Source organism: Sinocyclocheilus rhinocerous, unplaced genomic scaffold (genome assembly GCF_001515625.1).
Source record: "Sinocyclocheilus rhinocerous isolate Xijiao unplaced genomic scaffold, SAMN03320098_v1.1 scaffold369, whole genome shotgun sequence".
Taxonomy (NCBI): Eukaryota; Metazoa; Chordata; class Actinopteri; order Cypriniformes; family Cyprinidae; genus Sinocyclocheilus; species Sinocyclocheilus rhinocerous.
This window is the reverse complement of record NW_015666557.1, coordinates 249,006-270,368: the sequence shown is the minus strand read 5'-3', so window position 1 is coordinate 270,368 and position 21,363 is coordinate 249,006. Positions and strand designations below refer to the sequence as shown.

General features: G+C 37.4%; 3 protein-coding genes across 3 annotated transcripts in view; 2 read left to right on the top strand and 1 right to left on the bottom strand.

Moving 5' to 3' along the window:
• LOC107732726 (protein lin-28 homolog A-like) overlaps positions 1-4,501 on the top strand; it is a 12,969-nt gene extending 8,468 nt beyond the window's left edge. The window contains exons 2-3 of the mRNA XM_016544142.1: positions 433-617; positions 4,291-4,501. Coding sequence (XP_016399628.1) covers positions 433-617; positions 4,291-4,501 — 396 coding nt within the window. The remainder of the gene's footprint in view (positions 1-432; positions 618-4,290) is intronic.
• A 1,388-nt stretch (positions 4,502-5,889) lies between these two features.
• Positions 5,890-10,971, top strand: LOC107732725 (trans-2-enoyl-CoA reductase, mitochondrial). The gene is made up of 9 exons (XM_016544141.1): positions 5,890-5,914; positions 7,521-7,652; positions 7,746-7,889; positions 7,961-8,063; positions 8,783-8,885; positions 9,042-9,115; positions 10,405-10,465; positions 10,608-10,680; positions 10,808-10,971. Exons 1-9 carry the CDS (start codon positions 5,890-5,892, stop codon positions 10,969-10,971), a joined length of 879 nt encoding a protein of 292 aa, XP_016399627.1.
• A 1,731-nt stretch (positions 10,972-12,702) lies between these two features.
• The window catches only part of LOC107732739 (acid sphingomyelinase-like phosphodiesterase 3b), an 11,459-nt gene continuing 2,798 nt past the window's right edge, over positions 12,703-21,363 (bottom strand). Inside the window, exons 3-8 of the mRNA XM_016544157.1 lie at positions 18,827-18,924; positions 18,604-18,747; positions 18,295-18,464; positions 18,010-18,190; positions 14,509-14,639; positions 12,703-13,282 (exon numbers count right to left, since the gene is read on the bottom strand). Of these exons, the coding sequence (XP_016399643.1) occupies positions 12,920-13,282; positions 14,509-14,639; positions 18,010-18,190; positions 18,295-18,464; positions 18,604-18,747; positions 18,827-18,924 (1,087 nt within the window). The 3' untranslated portion in view covers positions 12,703-12,919. The remainder of the gene's footprint in view (positions 13,283-14,508; positions 14,640-18,009; positions 18,191-18,294; positions 18,465-18,603; positions 18,748-18,826; positions 18,925-21,363) is intronic.

Here is a 21,363-nt window from a genome sequence, read left to right as displayed (position 1 = left end):
TAGTTAAAGGAATAGTTCACCCAAAAATGAAAATGAGCTGAAAATGTACTCACCCTCAGATCATCTGAGATGTAGATGAGTTTGTTTCTTCATGGGAACAGATTTGTAGAAATGAAGCATTCCATCTCTTGCTCACCAATGGAGCCTCTGCAGTGAATGGGTGCCGTCAGAATGAGAGTCCAAACAGCTGATAAACACATCACAATAATCCACACGACTCCAGTCCTTCTGTTTCTTTAATGTTGCATTCCTCTGGGACCTTTTTGCTTGAATAGTGTTACACAGTAACACAAACACTGATGATAACAGATGTTTTGTATTTCCAACCTAACAGCAATTTCTTGTGTTCTGCTTGTAATTACTTCAGTTTCTGTATGAATGTGGATTTGGTCTAGTGACCTTACTGACAATGTCCTTATCTGCCTCTCTCAGAGTAAACTGCACATGGAGGGTTTCCGCAGTCTGAAGGAGGGTGAGGCTGTTGAATTCACGTTCAAGAAGTCCTCCAAGGGTCTTGAGTCTCTGCGTGTGACGGGTCCTGGAGGAGCTCACTGTCTGGGCAGTGAGAGGAGACCCAAAGGCAACAGTGTCCAGAAACGCCGGCCCAAAGGAGACAGGTCAGTTATCTCGAGAGCTGTAAACTCTTCAAAATAAAATTCCAGAAGGGGGTTTTCGCAGTGATGTCACAGAAGAACCATTTTGGGTTCCACGGTGAACCTTTCACTGATCAGAGAAGAACATTTGAATCATCTAAAGAACACTTTTCCACTTGATTTCACTTTGAAATTGAATCTCTTTATTGCCATTCTGTGCATATTTTATGTGCATATGAAACTGAAAAAACAAGAATTAAATGTCATGTACATGAAAGTTTTAGAACAACCTGATTTTTGATACGCATTAGCATTTGTTGTACATGTAAACACACTCAGTCACTATTTTATATTACAGGTAGACAATATCTAATCCTTCAGGTGACAATTGTCTATTGGCACTTTTTACAGTGCGTGGGCCTTTCTTCTGCATAGTGCTATATTGTGTATGTTTTCTCAGCCCATAGGGAGAGCCTGAAGCCCTCACTCTGATCTCTCCAAAAATGTGGTTTGGTCGTCTCACCCCTTCCCCCTCCACTGCCTTTGGTTAGGGCTGCATGGACAGGCAGATGTGACCCGGATCAATAACTTGTTTAAAGCGCCTGGTCACTGATGCATTTATGCACTGATGGATATCCCCCAATCCTGAGGCTGTTGTTTACAAAGAGGACTCAGTATTAACATCTGAAAGCCACTTTAAATATTCACTGCAAGGAAGCAGTTTTACATTTGATTTGTAAAAAGAAAAACATCGTGCCTCAGAATTGTACATTTGATTAAAGAAAGTTCTATTTGCATACAAAGAGTGAGGAATATATTTCATGCTGTTTTTGTTCCCTGGAGCCAAACACTACCAAAACAAACCTTTCTCAGCTCTCAGTGCGATTGGAAGTTAGAGGCGTATCATTTAGCCCATCAGTCAGTCCGTTCTGATCACTGTGAAAGACACTGTGTTGACCGAATCAGATCGTTGTATCCTCAAAGGGTCTTATGAGGCCTGCGTTCGATTCATCCCCGGAGCATGTTGCCCCTTTAAGAAAACCACATCTGTCCATCATGGTTATTCATTCATCTCAGTGGACTCACTGCACTGAGCTTCATTGTTTTACTGAAGCAGCCTTTTTATAAAAAATTTAAAAAAAAGTATACTTTAGCATACTTTTAAAAAGAGTGGTTATTACAGAAATAATATACTTCAAATGAATGCACTTAAGAATATAGCAAGAATGTACTTAAGCTGAAAGTAATATTTTCAGACTCTTAATAGCATGTTATATAAAATTAAATAACAATGTATTATAGTTTACATTTATATTACATGCAATTACTGTAAAAAAGTGTGATTTTAAAACTATTGTATTAAAACTCATTTATATTGAAACTTGAATGTCATGTACTTAAATATATTTGTAATTACACATTTGTAATGATGAAGTGGCATTTCAACACATTTAAAATGTTAATTTTAAATATAACATCAAAAAATGCACTACAGTTAAAATTATAATGATGTATTTTACATGTGCTTTAGCATGTTAATCAACACATCAAAATAAGTGTGCTTCTTTAAAGCACAACAAAAGATTATTAAAACATGATTTAAAATGTACATTAAGTAAAACTTTTAATTTGACATTACAAAGTGCACTTTAAAAAAAAGTGTACTTAAGTGAGTACTTAAGAAGTATGAAAATGTCTCTTTAGGTACACTTAAGTGTCCTTTTATTTCATTAATGTTGTCTACAAGTACAGTTTTTTTTTAAATGCACTTCTAAGATTTGAAGAACACTGTAAGTGCACATTCAATACTATTAAGTGCACTTCTTTTTCACATGGGAGAGCAGAATGTTTGACTTCAGGATGCAGAGGAGAAAACGCCGCAGTTTATTTAATTGATAACGGATGAAGGTGCCTGAGAGAGGTCAGGGGTCAGGATTGCCATGGAAACTGCATGTGTTTAGGGACTGGGTGGGGTGTTTGGGGGTTAGGACTGCAAAAGGTCGTAGTTCATAGGTTGCTGCTGCAGCTTTTTTCAAACAAAGGCCATCATTGCCTTCTGCACGCTTGGCCTGCTGTCTGTCCGTGTCGCGTGATGAAGGCCTCGGGTCAGTGCCTGTAAACCACCAGAAGCCTCTCTAGTGTCCCCCAAAAGTCCCCTGTGCCCTGCAGTCACCCACATGACCTCAGCTGAGTGGACATCAATGCAGCAGCGACTGCCCCATACCAGGCACCCATATGCCACTGGGAGCTCCGCACATGGCCCTCCTCTAAATAATTGTGTAAACTCTGACAGCCTGGGCATGAATGGACATCCAGGAAAGCACATTTCAAAATGCACTCGATTATTTATTTTATTTTTTCAGCTGAGTGGACATCAATGCAGCAGCGACTGCCCCATACCAGGCACCCATATGCCACTGGGAGCTCCGCACATGGCCCTCCTCTAAATAATTGTGTAAACTCTGACAGCCTGGGCATGAATGGACATCCAAGAAAGCACATTTCAAAATACACTTATTTATTTTATTTTTTAAAAAAGCAATGTTTTATTTTAATTGGAATATATTAAAAGTACAAGTATCTGGCCAAAAACATACCTGAGTAAAAGTAAAAAAGTACAACTTTAAATTGTACTTGAGTATTAAAAAAGTACAAGTACCCTAACAAAAACAAAAAAAAAGAGAGTGAAATTCTTGTTTTACCATGTTAAACCATCTTCTCAATACAAAGTTAAATTGCTTAATTAAACTGACCAAACCTTTGTATATCTGTCTTACAAAAGATTTTATGCAAAGTAAGAAACAAAACAAAACACAATGACCGCATGTCAAAAACATCGATCTAGTGCAACAACAACAATGAAATGCAGCACAGCAGAACACAAAAAAATACAGGCTTCACACCCTATTCATGCCATCCCATATGTATATAACTGACTGTCTTCAGATGAACACAAAAAAAAAAAAATTAATCTCTGCATATAATGCAAGTATACAGGACAAGATGACGCTTCAAAAACTACACAGTGAAGCTGACGGTAACCAAAACAACCCCTGTTGATGAATCTGCGTCTTCTTAAGTGAAATGATAGGCATGTGTAAGGAAAATACAAATATTAATATTTTAAACTTGACCGTCATGTTCGCTTTGTGCGGTTTCTTAAGCTGAGATGCGTGTACTTGATGCATGAAAACAAACCTCACTGGTTCTCACATGTCAAAAGCATTTTTGAGCTTCTACTTACCATATTTAATGTGCATAAGATAAAATAAAAATGCAAAAATATAATGAGTGCTTTTTAAGTTGAAATAAAATTGTAAAGAGTAAAAAGTAGTTTTTTTCTTCAGAAATGTAATCAAGTAAAAGTACAAGGAGTCACTTTAAATTGGCATTAAACAGCTTGAAAGATCAAAGACCATTTTTAATATAACTCCGACTGGATTCGTCTGAAAGAAGAAAGTCATATACACCTAGGATAGTAATTTATGGGCTAATTTTCATTTTGGGTGAACTAACCCTTTAAGTACAGTAATCAAGTAAAAGTATTTTACACCCCTGAAGTCAGGGTATCATAAATCCTGTTCTGGATTTGATCAGGATTTGAGTCAAACCCTGCTGCAAGTCACTCACGTGATATTGTTCATATGGTGATTGTTTTATTAATTTAAGTACATTTCTTGTTATAATTGTTCTGCAGGTGTTACAATTGTGGCGGTATGGACCACCATGCCAAAGAGTGCAAGCTGCCTCCCCAACCTAAAAGATGCCATTTCTGCCAAAGTGTCGCGCACATGGTCGCCAACTGCCCCGCCAAAGCCCAGCAGTCGTCTCAGGGAAAGTCTAGCGGTGTCAAAGAGGAGAAAGCAGAGCACAGTTATTCCCCGCCACCCACCGGGAGCGCCGACTGAGACAGCATAGAACGGTGGGATGACGCTTGAAAACCAATCATATCACTATACTGGGAAAAAACTAAAATGCTAATGCTGCTGTTGAAACTCCCTCAGGTCTATAAAAGCAACAGATGAGAAGAATGTAACTTTTTTTTTTTTATTGGTTTAACACTCAGGAATAGAGCTGCTCTCAGGAATCTCAGTACAATGTTTGGTGTATTTACAGAAGTAGTTATCTCATATCTCATTAAGGGTACGTTTACATGACAACAATGTACTAAAACAGAAAAATTTTCCATTGCGTTCCGCATACAAATGTTGTCAAAACGATCCCCGTTCACACGGATCTGTGTAAACTGCTAAAACACTGCATTATGCATGCCAGGCCAGTAGTTGGCGATGTCGCTTTGTAAAGAAACACTACGCGTCTGCGCACCTACATATTCTTCAAGTACTGGTGCATTTAGACTGAACGCGTAATACGTATGCGCATGATGTCACTGTTTTTTATCCTCAAAATTATGTTTTAGTAGTTTACACTGAGGCGATAACGGTATTGTTTTCAAAAAACATGTACTTTGAAATTTGAAAGTTTGCGTTTTCAGGCCTCCAAAGCGCCATTGTTGTGAATGAACAGCCAAAACGCATTAAAAATTTTCTGTTTTGAGTTGAAAACAGCATTGTGTAAACACCCCAAGTTATTTTTAAACGTGTTTTCTCTGCAGAGCTCGTCTAGAGTTGGCGAAAGGAATATTCCTAAAACAAAAGTCTTATTCTTACAGTTTATTGACTGTTTGATGCATTTGAATATTTCTTGTATTTCTTGATGCTTTTATGAAAATTGTTTTTTTTGGGGGGGGGGATTTGGCAATTGCCAGTTTTGCAATAGACTGTCCTGATCACCAGGGACCAAATGAATGTTAAACCGCTGACCTGGCTCTCTCAACCAGCGGCTCCTTTTACATGTGTCCAAATCTGTCACTAGTGATCTGCGGTTATCTTCAAACAACACACTCTATTAGACATGAAAGTACATAATCACACTTTTATCTCTAAACTTCAGTCTACAGTCAAATCTCGGCTCGATGTTGGCTATCTTGTCTTAAATGCTGCTGATCTGTGTGTCTGCTAGCAATATATTTTGTTATTTGTCTTTGACAATTGGCCTCAGGGGTTTTCTTGGAGAGAGAAATAAGTTATTCTTTTGAACAAATGTTGCACCATTCCTACGTCGATGGTGAAGACATTGGCTCCTTTCTCTAGCTGCCTATAGTGTTTGGAATGTATTTAACAGCCTTTTACTCCCATTTTACAGGAGGAGCTGAAAGACTTTAAGACTTATTTAATATACATACTGTTTATGTAAACCTATTATTAGCCTTCATGCATAGTATTTATTTATAGCAATGTGTTTTGCATCTTCTCCACGATGTAAAAGAGACTCAGGCTCCTACCTCAAGTATCTCAGAATTATTTCCTAAAATACCTCAACCATCATGTGCCAGAATCGGCTGATACGGATGAAACTGATTTGTGTGTTTGTGTTTTATTGCACTGATTTTGTTATCTTGTGGAGCATTGTTTTTTTTCTCTGTCTGTGCTGAAGACTGCACTGCACTCGGCCTCATCTGACAGATTTACGTTTTATTTTTCAGTCGCTATTTGACCTATAAATGCCTTTTACTTCACCAGTGTTGAATCATGACTCTGCAGTATGTCAGATTACTCGAGTGTGAGGAAGACATGATTTGTGACATGAATTATATTATTTTATTATATAGGTCCATACCATCATAATCATTGTAATTATTGACTTTTCGAGATTTGATCAAACGGGAATGTATATCCTATCGAGAATGTTGTGGTTGCCTCTTACATAAGCTGGAAACACGATATCTAATCCATTCCTTTATGCAATAATATTTAAGTTCCTGTATTTAATAAAAGAAGGAATCGTACAAAGTTTTGCACCATTTAGATGCGTTCATGCTGTTTTTGACTATCCCGTTGATCCTGGGAATCACTTCTTGAACATTTGAATGTAATGTGAAGTTTTCAATGGTTTGTCATCTAATAAATTTAGTGGAATGTAAGAAAAAGACTGTGGCTGTGACTTCTTTTCTCAATATTTTATTTATGGGTAAATTCCCAGCCCTAAAACGGCCATGAAAATTAATCTTTTAAAGTTATGGAAATCTCTATAGTCAGCATAATTATTTTTTTGTCAGTACAATCTCTATAAAAAGCTGCATGTATTCTGATTTAACAGCTACATTTACTCTGATGTTCCTTTCTCGGCGACTAGCGAACAAGCAGAACTAGAAAAAAAATAGTAGTGAGCGTATATTGCCAACTTGATGGTAAATTTACGAATCCAACTCTAGCGCAGCGTCACCTCATGAATATCAATTACGCAATGTGACGTTCCGCCCGGTAGGCTTACCTGATTGGCTAAAAGACAGGCGTTAGTAAGTGGGCGTAAGACTGGTTTTGTGCTCCAGGGTCACATTTAATAAATTGAATAAATAAAGCTTTACCTATGCATTGACTTCTAGTGGTCAAATGCAAGTCTTTACGAGTAAGCACGCAAATTTCTTCTCAAAGTCAAATGAAATTTTTATATATATATATATATAAACATATATATATATATATATATCTTGCTTAAGGAAAGTAAAGGCTGTTTTGACATTTATGCATTGTGATATTATTTTAACAACATTTCCCCCCAAATTCTCATTACATAACGTGTCTGGATGATTGTGCTGTTGTTGTTTTTTTCAGTTAATTTCAGCAACAACAAATGCTACCATGATGTATACATATTTTTGTATAATTAAAAAATTAATGCATTTTTAAAAATAATTTTATTAAAATCTTTTTCCATTACAATAATGAGAACGAGATGTTTTTGCATTGCATGTTGAGAATTGAGTGGGAAATGTCATATTTCTTTCTGTTAAACCAGGAAACTTTGAATTGAATGTAACTATCTCTCAACTATGATTTTGCATATTCACTCACTGTCATGTAACAGGCACATATGCCATCCTGCCTGAGCTTCCAGCGGTGGGGGGCAATGAGGGCGTGGCCCAGGTCATAGAGGTGGGTGACAAGGTGAAGACACTCAAGCTGGGCGATTGGGTGATTCCAAGAGATGCCGGCATAGGTGAACATTCAGTTTACATTCATACGGCTGGTATGGTCAATGTGATTATCAGTAGTTCCTAATCTCTTAACACCCCTGCGTTGATCTGCACAGGAACGTGGAGAACAGCAGCTGTTTTGAAGGCTGATGATCTGGTGACTTTGCCTAAAGACATTCCTGTACTGTCTGCTGCCACTTTGGGAGTCAATCCCTGTACAGCTTTTAGGATGCTCACAGACTTTGAGGAGCTCAAACCAGGTTGGCAGCTCTTAACTCTATCCAAACCACTCATCGTACAACAGAGGTCTTTACTGAACTCTATATTTTAGGAGACACAGTTATCCAGAACGCAGCTAACAGCGGCGTCGGACATGCTGTTATCCAGATTGCTGCTGCTAAGGGCATTCAAACCATCAATGTCATCAGAGACAGGTAAAAATTAACTTATAGGAGTATGATGAACAGATTTGGAGATATGTAGCATTGCATCACTTGCTCACCAATGGATGCTCTGCAGTGAATGGGTGCCGTCAGAATGAGAGTCCAAACAGCTGATAAAAACATCACAATAATCCACACCACTCCAGTCCATCAGTTAACATCTTGTGAAGTAAAAATCTGTGTGTTTGTTAGAAAGAAATCCATCATTAAGGCGTTTTAACTTTAAACTGTCACATCTGGGGAAAATACCAGTACATAATCCATAATAATGCATAATCTTGGAATTCTATAATGAGTTCTGAGTCCTTTATTCCAGCTTGACACTGAAGTGATAGAGTTTACAGCAATAATAGCACATACGAATAGATTTGGAAAAGAAGCACTGTCACTGGATTAGATAGAGATGCTCTGAAGGTCCAGTTAAAAAGTCTTCTCAAACTTAGGTCTACAGTGTTTCATGAAGGGACTAGTCCTCCAGCCCACTAAAAACTCCCATTCAGACTCTATTCTGGTTGGTAATACATACTTTCCACAATCCAGTAAATTCCAGAAATGTAAAAACAATTTCACTTCTTTCACTTGGAAATTTTCGGAAGTAAAATGGGTTGTGAATGCTGTTTCATGTTGACTTAAAATAAGTGTCCCGTATCAGCTTCAAAACAGCTCTTAAGACAGAATGTGCGGAAACTTTGTATTGTTTGTGATTTTAGGCCTGAGCTGCAGCAGCTCTCTGACAGACTGACAGCACTGGGTGCCACACACGTCATCACAGAGGAGACACTGAGACGGCCAGAAATGAAGGAGCTTTTCAAGGTCAGTCTTTCTGCTTGGCCAAAATATCCCAGTGCTACAAGCATATTTCCTTTGTCTAGAAGTGAATTCTGTTTTGTAAAAGCGACATGTAAAAACATTCTGTAGCTAGAAAGAGATTCTGTATTTTGATGGTGTTCGGGGGTTTGCTTTTAACAGTCGTGTCCTCGGCCTAAACTAGCTCTGAATGGAGTTGGAGGAAAGAGCGCCACAGAGCTGTTACGTCATTTACAGTAAGTGGCTACATTACCGAAACAGATAAATGAAGATTAAAAAATGTCCCCATGTCCACCAGCTTCTTTAGTGGCCTTTATTCCAAAAGAGTTTTTCTCATATATGCTTTCCATAGAGATTTAAATAAAGTTCTGAGGGGCCCACTAGGGTGCTCAGCAAAATCCCAAGGGGGCAAAAGTATATATTATATTTAAAAAATGTAACTTAATTAAAATATTTAAAACACAAAATCAAGATGAAATCATGCTTCTTTTTTCCTCTCAATAACTAACATTTTAAATGAAGAATATCCGGTTCTTCTTTTAAAGTCTCAAAATTTCATTCATTTATTATTATAATCCCAGTTACTGTAAAAATGAATACAAGCAGCTTTGTCGTAATTTGTCATACTGCAGAAATACTAGAGGAAATATCTTCATCAATATAATAGGAGCCCCTTTCATTTTTTGATGGACGTAGAGATGGAATGAAAATTTTATATCACGATTATAGTGACCAAAATTATTATGGTTATCAGCATTATCTTGGCATTGTTAAAATGAGCTGGAAATGTTCAAAAAGTACTGATATACACATTAAAATCATATCAGCAAGTTTTAAATTTCAAACCAACACTATGAACTTAGTGTAATAAAATTAACATTTTGACAAAAAAGATTTAGAAAATGATAAACCTCACATTTCAGCATTTAAACCATTTTTTTTCAATAAATTAAAAATTATCAAAATTATAAACGATTTCACTTTATTATTTGAACTGTTTAGACTCCACATTACCTTGTTTTTCATCATCAGTTAAAATTGACAACACTGTGTAAAAAGGCAGACAGACTGAAAGAAAATGCAAATTCACTCTCTTGGTCCTCTGTCTTCCACAATGTTTTCACAGAAATCAAAACCTAAGTTGCATGCTTGTCTGCATGAGACTGTTGCTAACTTTGCTTAATGCTGGGCAGTATTTAGCGTGGATTTTTCAAATCGTGGTAAACATAGCTTTAATGCACTTTTCATTAAGACCCTAAAGAATCATATCAACTTGTGGAAAATGGGCATCCGATGACCCCTTTAAAATGTGAAACTGTAAAATGTTACCTTGGTTTATCATGAAAACTGGTAACCGTTTCATCCCTAGTTGGAAGGAGGCCTTCGTATCAACCGCTGTTCTAAAGCATGAACCAAACAAGTCAGCGGAACAACATTACAAACTTTGATTTGATCCGATAGGACCCTTGATAAGCATTATGAATGAGGTCTGTACATGAACGAATAAGGTTTCTGTGTTCCTCAGAAGTGGAGGGAGTATGGTGACCTACGGTGGGATGGCCAAACAACCAGTCACTGTTCCGGTGGTGAGTTTAACTCTGTTCTGTCTCATCTGCACCGGATCAGACTTGATATCTGCGGTTTTATAATTATAGTGGAAGATTTATATAGTCATGTTCCTGTCATGTGGTGCACATTGCAGTTATAGAAGTCTGATGTGTTCTTTAGAGTGCACTGATCTTCAAAGACGTGAAAATAAGAGGTTTTTGGGTGACCCAATGGAAGAGAGACAACAAACATGGTGAGTGTCTCCAGAAAAAGTTGACATGTTATGTGTTCATTGAAGCTTTCTTAAATCGTGCTGTTGTTTGAGGATCAATAGAGTTGAATCTAAAATCCTCCTTGGCACCTTTGGCCTCTTGCGATAGATGAAGACACCCTGCGTAACATGCTGGATGAACTCTGCATCCTCATTCGTGCCGGGAAGCTGTCGGCTCCAGCTTGCACTGAAGTGAGCCTTCAAGACTTCAGAAAGGCCCTGGAGAACGCCATGAAGCCGTATGTGTCCACTAAACAAGTTTTTGTCATGTGACCCCATTTGAGTGTCTCGCGTGTATTCACATGTGTTTGGTAAGATCTACGTAATCTTAATTCAGCCCAAACACACATACAGTAAATGTGGGACATCAAAGTCCAGTGAGCTTTATCAGCTTCACTGCAGGTTTTGGCTTTGATTTTGAATATGTTGACATTTATTATACTTTTGGTATTTATGAGCATCATAAGGATTATCAGTCCATCAGACGTCGGTCAACATTTACAGATAACCAGATAATGTACAGAGAGTATGAGTTTGACTACATGCCAAGAAAGAGTGAGCATTTATTTCATCTCAAGCATCTTGGCAGATTATTGTTGCTTTATCACATGGAGTCAAATGTGTAAATCCTCATATGGGGCGTTCATGTTGAAGGCAGACATTCATGTCATTTATAAAACCCTGTAACAAACTGAATAATGAGAAATTACGACATGTTAAAAAGATAAACAACATTTTGTTAATGATATGAATTAGTACAACAGTAATAAACACATTGGGGTTTGCTAAAACTCATAGTTCTCTTGGCTGGTATTGACAAAAAGTTTCCATTAATTTGCAACTTTAGATGGCTACTGTACTGTGTTGTTGGTCATAGTGAGTGTTCCTACCGCTGGATGCCCTAATTACTGCTGGACTCTACAACAGTGGCATTGACATTATGTAGTGTGGAAAAAAATTAACATCATGTTGATAAATGCATTTATATATAAATTGCAGGAGTGCATAAATTTATCATCATGAAGATGAATCAAACCACTTTTGACAGTCTTTCATGCAAAATAAAAAAAAAAAAATCTTTTAAATGAACAGAGACAAATCAGTGTAAGCTTGTTTCTGACATGGGATTAAAAAAAACATTACATGCAACTTTTCATCTCAAAATTAAGATAAAGTCAGAATTCTGAAATATATAAACTCAGAATTGTGAGAAAATCAGGATTGTGAAATGAAAAGTCGCAATTACCTTTTTAATCTCATAGTCTCGCAATTTTGAGATAAAAAAAAAATCGTGATTAACTTTTAAATTTTTTATTCTGTGGCAAAAAAAATACAGTTGTGAGATGTCCTCTTTTGGAAGGCCAAACAAAGTAGTTTCGCTTTCACAACGAAGCACACAGTGACTTCACGACATGACAGCGGCGGCAACAATACTACAGCGTGAATAAAAGTTATGCCTTCTTTCTTTGTGTGAACATTTGGGCGGTGTTATGCAAATCTTCCCACATCGTGAGGTAGACATGTGGGGGCGTGTTAGAACGAGCCGTTTTAGGTAGGCGTTTTTGACTCTTAACTTTTATAAAGAATATCTCTTTGGATTTGAGATTTTAGTCTTTGCAACTTTACAGATCTTCTTTATGCACCAAGAGCTTGTAACACAAAACATTTTTTGAAAATCGCATCATATGACCCCTTTAATGTAATACAGCAGTGTTATTGCAGAGAAACCATTTCACTCATATACAGGGCGTTTTTGACTCTTAACTTTTATAAAGAATATCTCTTTGGATTTGAGATTTTAGTCTTTGCAACTTTACAGATCTTCTTTATGCACCAAGAGCTTGTAACAAAAAAAAATTTGAAAATCGCATCATATGACCCCTTTAATGTAATACTGCAGTGTTATTGCAGAGAAGCCATTTCACTCAGATATACACTATGTCTCAATAAAGAAGAAAAGACAGCTGCAATTTTTCCACATTTCTGTGGAACACAAAAGATGATGTTTTGAAAAATGTTCGGGACCCCCCAAAAAACATTTTCATTTTGCGCTGAACTAAGAGACAGTTACATAAATATAAAGAAATCATGAAAGATCAAGTTTATGAATGGTACATTAAAAGTTTAAATACCTTATATACTGGTGAGAACGTCACTGACGCTCATGCACCGGTCTGGAGGGATCACGTGACAATATTGCAGAAATGCTGCTGTTCTGTGATCAGCTCAAACACAGCAGGCTCAGCATCAGTGACAGCAGCAGAGTAAACAGCACTGGAGCAGTGGACGAGCCTCCCTCCTTCACCACGCACTTCTCATAGGCCTCAAAGTCCACTTCCCTCATCGCGCACACGTGATCGACGCGGCAGTCAGCGTGGCACTCCGTCAGGTCATAATTCACAGAGTTAAACTCAAAGTACTTCTGCAGATAACACTTGTCGCTGGTGATCCGCTCCATCACGCGGTGCATGGAGGCGGGAGAGGCGTCCGGCACACGAAACGCCTCCGTCAGCCGGTACTCCTTCTCCCAGCGCTCATACACCTTATTTGCGTATGTCAGGTTCAGATAGTAGGTCAATATATCCTTCAGGAACACAAAGCAGCAAGAAAAGAAATGTGTAAATCAGGGTTATTACAGCAGTATGTACTTTAACATTTTTTAACCTCGATTTGCAACAGTAAGCTTATAATAATTTTAAATTTGAGGTGTCGGGTCCGATTTCGCGGGAAATTGACGTAATTCGTCAGTTCGATGTCATTCTGTGCGTAGTTACGTCACGTTGTAAACAGAACAAAGATCTGGCTATTAAAAGTCGCGTGTGGAGCGTTTGTAGCTTGTTCTTACAATAGTTGCTTAGAATTTAAACTTGTCATCTAGATGGCTGCTTTAATCTGTAAAGTTCTAAACGGTAATACCTGTTAACATCTGGGGAACCGGTTTCAAAACCAAGAAACCGCAATCTGTGGAGGGTCTGCAGTCAAAAAAGAAAGCGACAAAAGCCTGTGCTAAAACGAAGGTAAATGAACAACTCCAAGATCTGACTTTTTTTCAGCTGAACAGGTAAGACATTTCAGTGACTCAATAGCTATCATTAGAGCACTTGTTTGCTTTATTTAGATAGGTATCAAGTTTATTAATTAATTTATTATTTGTTTTATTATTATTATTTAATTGTATTTTAGTGAGGTAAATTTAACTTTATCTTCCGGTAGCTATGAGAGAGAGTATACCGTGTGATCTGATCTGACTGAGCAAGCGTTTATAGATATTTTAGTTACTTGTTGATTTAATTTTTTTTCCGGTAAGTATGAAGTATGTGGATGTACAGTGACAGATCTGCTCTGATGTGGTGCTCACAGATTCATCTGCCTACAGGAGCAGTGCCAAAGCACAACCCGCGTAAAAAAAAATAACTCCGTGAGTGTCTTGCATTTTTAGGTTTCAAACATAGAGGGCGATAGAGAGGCAAAAGTTACGTGCTGCAGCTTTAATTAAAACTAAAACAATAAAAATGTTATTTGAAATCAAATAAAATATTTGATTTGATTTAGTTTAACTTGATGTAAAATAACTAAATCTAATGAATAAATAAAAAAGAATAAAAACAGTATAGATGTATATTAAAAATTTTTAACAAAATAAAATTACTAAAACATTAACTAAAATGAAAGTGAAAACAGAAAATAAAATCTAAATCAAAATATTAACAAAAACTATAATAGGCCTCAGTGGTACTAAAACAATGCTGGTGTAAATATGTGTAAAGTTTGCAATATAAATATATATTTCTTCATGTGGATGGATCTTACCTTGATCAAAAGTGTTTTGGTGTCATACTCAAAGATGCGAATTCCGGGATTATTTCCACCATCTATGACACCAGGTAATGTTGTCCAGGGCGTCACTCCTGGAGTCAGGAACATCGCACTTATGGGAGATCCTGTAAAGGGATATTAACGGCTTCAATTTTACAAACAATTTGTGAAAGTCATCTTCACTCTCAAGACAAAAAGACATCACTGGGGTGGTACCCTTTCAAAACGAAGTAAGGTGCACCATTTAGTTACTAAAATGTACCATTGAAGTACTATGCACTTTTTTGGGATAAATATGATACAAATGTGTACCTTTTGAGAAATTGAGATTTATACATCATCTGAAAGCTGAATAAATACGCTTTTTTGATGTATGGTTTGTTAGGATCGGACAATATTTGGCCGAGACACAACTATTTGAAAATCTGGAATCTGAGGATGCAAAAAAAATAGAATATTGAGAAAATCGCCTTTAAAGTTGTCCAAATGAAGTCCTTAGCAATGCATAATACTAATGATGATACATTTTTGATACATTTACGGTAGGAAATTTACAAAATATCTTCATGGACCATGATCTTTACTTAATATCCTAATGATTTTTGGCATAAAAGAAAAATCGATAATTTTGACCCATACAATGTATTTTTGGCTATTGCTACAAATATACCCCAGCGACTTAAGACTGGTTTTGTGGTCCAGGGTCACTTATAGCGTTTTTTCTGGATGGTTTTGTAGATTGTACCTCCCTGGGCTTGGCTAACATGGTGGCGTTCTTTGGTGTGGCTGCGTTTTGTGAGTGCTGCTTGCCTCGAGTTGTGTAAGGCAATGTTTTTCATATTAATAAACGGCAAACAGCCCCCATGCAATAACATGACTCGCATTCTCACGCCTCAGGCTAGAGCTGTTACCTACTCCCAGTGCAGTGAAACTCATATGCACCTTAGAAATAACTTTGCTCTACTGAACACTCGTTCCAGGCGCGGCGTCAAGAGTTGTGTAGGTAACTAGAAAGTTCACCCTATTCTTCACCTAGTTCAACGTACTTATGTATTTCTGAAGAAATGGGTGAATTTACGTGATGATATTCCAAAGATCCGATTCTCTGAATGAGCATTATGAAGTTTTTTAAATGACAAACACATTCACTTACACATATTTGACAAGCGAATATATCATATAGTTAACAAGTGAATATTTTTAATAAAACACTGAAAAATAAAACAAAAGTGATAGGCCACATCTGTCATACAGCGCTGTTGTGCCTACATGTCGCGTCACTATGGAAATAGTAAGGTGATACTTTCAAGCACCGACCCACCATTCTTTTTTTTTTCTATTTTGTTTTTCACTATACTGTACAACAGAACGTGCGCCAGAAGAGCCAGCTGTCAATGTCAGTTGTCCTCCATGTGTTTTTCTTCTCGTCACGTTTGATTTCTTGAGTCTCCGTGAGATCTCGTGTCACTGTGAAATCATTCCTACAATCAACAAGTGTGTGGTCTCGCGGTCTGGTCTAATCATCTAGTGTGTGCGTTAAGAGGATTATAAGGCTAAAAATCGGTTGAAACTGTCTTCATGTCTGCGGTCTCCCATTGTTTTAAATTCGGTAAAGATTTGAAAATCGTCCAGTGTGTCCCAGGCCTAAACAACGTCTCACTGGCAGAGGCGGTGGTCTGTGTAGACAGAGAGACTGCATATCCAGGTCTTTGATATTAATTAATATATTAAATAGCCTATAATAAATCAGTAAACTATGAGGTAAAATAAAACCATGTGTATGAGTCCACATGATTTGTGCTTATTGGTGAAAGTACAATACCTGAAATGTAAAAATAAATTTCTCAAATGACAACAATCATTGCAGTTATAATTTTGAGCAAAAATAAATAAATAATATATATATATATATATAATCAGTTTAACCATTATACAGCATGGTGAAAATGTGACAAAGTTTTCATTGACTAAAACTAGACTGAAATGCTCAGACATTTAGTCGACTAAACTTGACTAAACAAAAACGACAAATTTGACTAAATATGATAACTGAAAAGTACATTTGACACAGGACTAAGACTAATTTAAAAGACTAAGGCCCAGTTTCACAGACAGGGCTTAGACTAAGCCAGGATTAGGCCATTGTTCAATTAGGAAATTTAAGTAATTTTTATTAACATGCCTTAGAAAAAACATTACTGGTGTGCATCTTGAGACAAAACAAAGGCACTGATATATTTTAAGATCAGTCAGTGCAAGTTTCTTTCAGTTAAAACAGTTCAGATTTACACTTTAGTCTGGGACTAGGCTTAAGCCTTGTCTGTGAAACCGGGGGTAAGACTATGGCTAAATTAGAAATGGCTGACAAAATTAACTCTACTGGTTTTGGCATTACAGGAACTGTCCTGCAGTGGCTAAGTTATATCTCAGACAGACAACAGTTCATTAGCATTGATAAACACAAATTTTGCTCTGTCACTTTTTTCCGTGGAGTGCCTCAAGGATCTGTTCTTGGCCCACTTCTATTTTTTATCTACATGCTTCCTCTGGGTCAGATAATTCTGCGCCATTGTCTTAAATTCTAGAGCTGATGATATGCAAATTAATTTTACTGCACAGTCCAATTCTGTTTTTCCTCCCTCTTCTTTAACATCTTGCCTATTGATCTTAAAGTATGGATGGCTCAAATTTTTCAGCATTTCAGCTCCTAAGCTGTGGAACAAACTTCCTCAAAACCTCCATGCTGTCTCTTCACTCCAGACCTTTAAAACTGATCTCAAAACTCATTTATTTACAATATGTTTTGTTAATTGTTTGTCTGTCTCAATTTTCAGTTCCATGCTCGCTTTTGTTACTTATGTTGTATATTATATGATCTCTGTCTGCTCTATTTGCTTGATCATGTGACTATATATTCGTATGTATTTGTGTTCATTATCTATCAACTTTATGTAAAGCGTCCTTGGGTTCTGTAAAAGGTGCTATTTAAATAATGCATTATTATTATTATTATTATACTTTAGGTACCTTTCTAGGTACCATCCCAGTGACAGCTTTTGTACCTTGTTTTCTGAGATTGTTGTAAAGCTTTGAGAAATACATTACATGGCTAAAAGTAAACACTTCAGTGTTATTTTATTATCTCTGAGATCCAATAGCGTTTATTTATATTTTGAATTAGTTTTTATTTGGATATTTTCTATTTTCATTTTAAATAATTTATTATTTAATAATTTGAGAAATTTTGTTGTGTATTTTTGTCATTTTATTTTATACAACAATCAAATTTTTTTTTTATTTCAGGTTTAGTTTTTTAATACATCAGGTTACTAAATGAAAAGTTTAAATGTTGCCTTGACAACTAGCTGAAATAAAATAAGATGACTACAATAACCCTTCTAATGAATAGTTTTTCCAGTTTTCTAATTTAAAGTGTAATTCTAAATCCAAAAGATGCACAAAATGTGACACAATTAGTAACCCAATTGAAAGTACCTTTAGAGCTGTAGAACATGCGGAAGCTGTCAGTGTGATGATGACCGAAGAACTGGCCCTGTATAACAGCGCTGTGCTTCTGTATGAGATCTATATAGCGCTTATTAAACTCTTTTCTGAACCAGGCTTTATCTCGCTTCTTCTCAAAAAACCCTGGAGGGACGTGGCCAATAATGTAAACCTGGGTAAGACAGAACAAAGGCTCTTTATGCGCAATAATGACACATATATATGGATAAACTGACAAAACTGGTTTTAGCTTCCTCGCTGCAAGATACCACTAACCTTCTCATTATTTTTAGCTGCGTCCTGAAGCACTTTATCAGCCCAACTCAACTGGTCTGCAGGGTCTTTGATATTCTCTGTGAGTTTGTTCTGATCGTAATAGAGGTTCGTATTTAGGACCACGACTCTGAAGCCAGTTTGATTCAGCAACTTTTCTGTGTAATATCCACCTGTAAAAGACATTAACAATGAAAGTTATAATATAATTAATTTTATAATGTAGTATAATCTAATATTTTTTTCAACCAAACTCTTCCTTATTGTCTTTGTGTCAGTGTATTGTTAATGATGAGCTGCTGTAGTTTATACCTATTTTAAAGGTTTCTTTTGACGCAGCATGTAGCCAGTCATGCCACAGGTTTGCGGTTTGTTCATAAATGTTGCTTTTTTCTGGGGGCATTTGGTTCTTTGGATGGTAGTCATGATTTCCCATTGCAGAATACACCTTGGTGTCTAAAGACAAAAAATGTGCAATGAATTTCATAGACAAACAAAACAAACTAGCAGTTAGTAGGCCATATGAAACACATACTAGGAAAAGTGGATTTTATGATGTGAGTGAGATTGCTGATTATACGCAGGACAGGCTCGACTCCCAACTGCTCATCGGGCACATGAGGCGTATCATCTCTGTGAAAAAGAGTTTAATTATAAGAAAGATTTCAAAAGGGCTTTCTTTCACTATTTTTTTATGAATACACATTTTATATTTGCTTCCAAAAGTTTTAGATTGAAAAGTTTAAAAGATTATAAAAGTTATAAATTCAGTCAGGTGTGTCCAAACTTTTGATTAGCAGTACGAGTACGAGTATTATTGTAGGCCAAAACCTGGAAGCGAGTTAGCATTTTAGCACTTCTGGTTCCATCTTCACTGAGGCTTTTTTCACAATGGATTTTTGGTTAAAGGTGCAGTAAGCAATTTTTGAAAAATGTTGTTGAAAAGTGGATCGGACTGAGCACCAAAACATATTTTTGGCTAATCAGCAGTAAGGGGTGTGTCCACTCATAATGGGGGAGGAGAAAGAGCTCAGTGCACAAGATGGGCATTAGCAGAATGACTATAGAAAGAGAGAGATGGCAGAGAAAAGGTCAGGGGAATATAATTTTAGAAAGAAGGGTTACAACCAGGCTAAGGACTAGTGGCCAACCGATATATCACCAAGGCCCATATATCAGCCGATATCTGCCATTTTTCAAATATCGGCATCGGCTGATAAGTTTTCTTGTCTCACAACTAGGGCTGCACGATTAATCAAAATTAAATCGGAAAGGCGATAAATCGCGATTAGGCAGAAGATGCAATTGTCATGCGTATCTTTCAGTAAAGCATGGTTCTGTGATCAGTAGTAAATCTCCATCCGAAGGCCAGAGGACGCTCTTGCACGGAAACTCCAAATACACCCTGCAGAAGAAACCCAGGAAATCCTGAATAAACAGAAGATTTAACTGCTTTCATTGATTCAACGTGACTAATAAACACACGACTACAACAATATATGGTTTATCTGAGTTCGTATTTTTATAATGTTTATTATAATAAAATATATAATAATGCAATGCTAATCGGCATATCCTTTATCACTGCTTAGAATACTATGAAATATGTTGCGTGCCTTATTCTGTGTAAGAAGCCACATCATCTCACAGAAGGATTTACTTCAAATACTCGACTGACGTTATGAAGTGAGTTTGGAGTAAAACGTTATTAAATGTGGTATTTTCACTTGCTTTCAGGTGTAGCAGCATTTACTACACAGAGCCGTATTCACTGACAAGCTACGCAAATAATCATCATAATCGCAGAATGATTTCGCGATTATATCGTCTGCGATTATGAACACGATTTTGGCACGTGATGGAGATTTACTAAAGAACCGGCTTTACTGACAAAATGTGCATGACAATCGCATTCGATTAATCATGCAGCCCTACTCACAACACAGCCATCAACACCTCCCTCCCCCCTATTGCTTCTCAGCCTGCACTTAAGATCTGTGAAGATGATGTACGCAGAATATAAGGAAAGTCAAAGGCTCAGACGGTGTCTCTCCAGCCTGCCTTAAAGCCTGTGCTGTCCAGCTGTCATCCTTCTTCACACTGATCTTCAACAGATCACTGGAGCTGTGTGAAGTCCCCTCCTGCTTCAAATGCTCCACCTTTATCCCTGTACCCAAGAAATCAAAAATCTGCCTGTTGTGTTTGGCGCTGCCACGCTAGCGTTACTGGGAAAGATGAGACGTATTCAGTGACGTAAGACCTGGCTCTGTGGTGGCTCTCTAGCCCATGGAAAGGCAAACCGGTTCTTAAAAGGCTCGCCAGTCGAACCAACTCCGAACTAGCACCCGGTTCATGCTGGTGGAAAAGGGGTATGCCTGCACCTCTAAAGATAACAGCTACCCCTTCACTGCAGACAAGCTGAAGGATAAATCCTCAATTGGAGTCTTTCTCTCACGCTCAAAACTGTGGAGATGATTGTGGACTTCAGGAGAAACCCCCCTGCACTCCCCCCCTCTCACCATCATGAACAGCACTGTGGCAGCAGTGGAGTCATTCAGGTTCCTGGGCACCACCACCTCTCAGGACCTGAAGTGGGACAATCACATTAGGGCCTTTTGCACCGCTTTAGTTCCAGAACGAAATGTACAGTACTAAAGTACTGGGACGATTTTGCGGGAACTATTTCCCAGTACTATTTAAAGGGTTGCATTCGCACCGACAGTGTGTACTAAGAAGTGACGTAAGCCGGTCAAAAGCGTCATCATTTGTGCGCGGCATTCAACAACAGAAACAAAGAAGAACAACATTAACAACAGGAGGATGGAGGACGCAGTGATCGGAACTGTGTTTTTGTTGTTTCTCACGGGTTTCACAATAATGGACATGGAAAGTCGACGTATACGTAAAGCGATTGAAAGAACGGAAAGGAGGACTAAGAATCTCCAACGACAACTGGCAGTGCTACATTTGCTACAAGTGACTGCACTTGAGCGTCCGTCCATCTATCGCTGTTCTCCATACTTGCGAAATAAGTTGACACAAAGTTTACAGTGTTTACACGGCGTTTTAAAT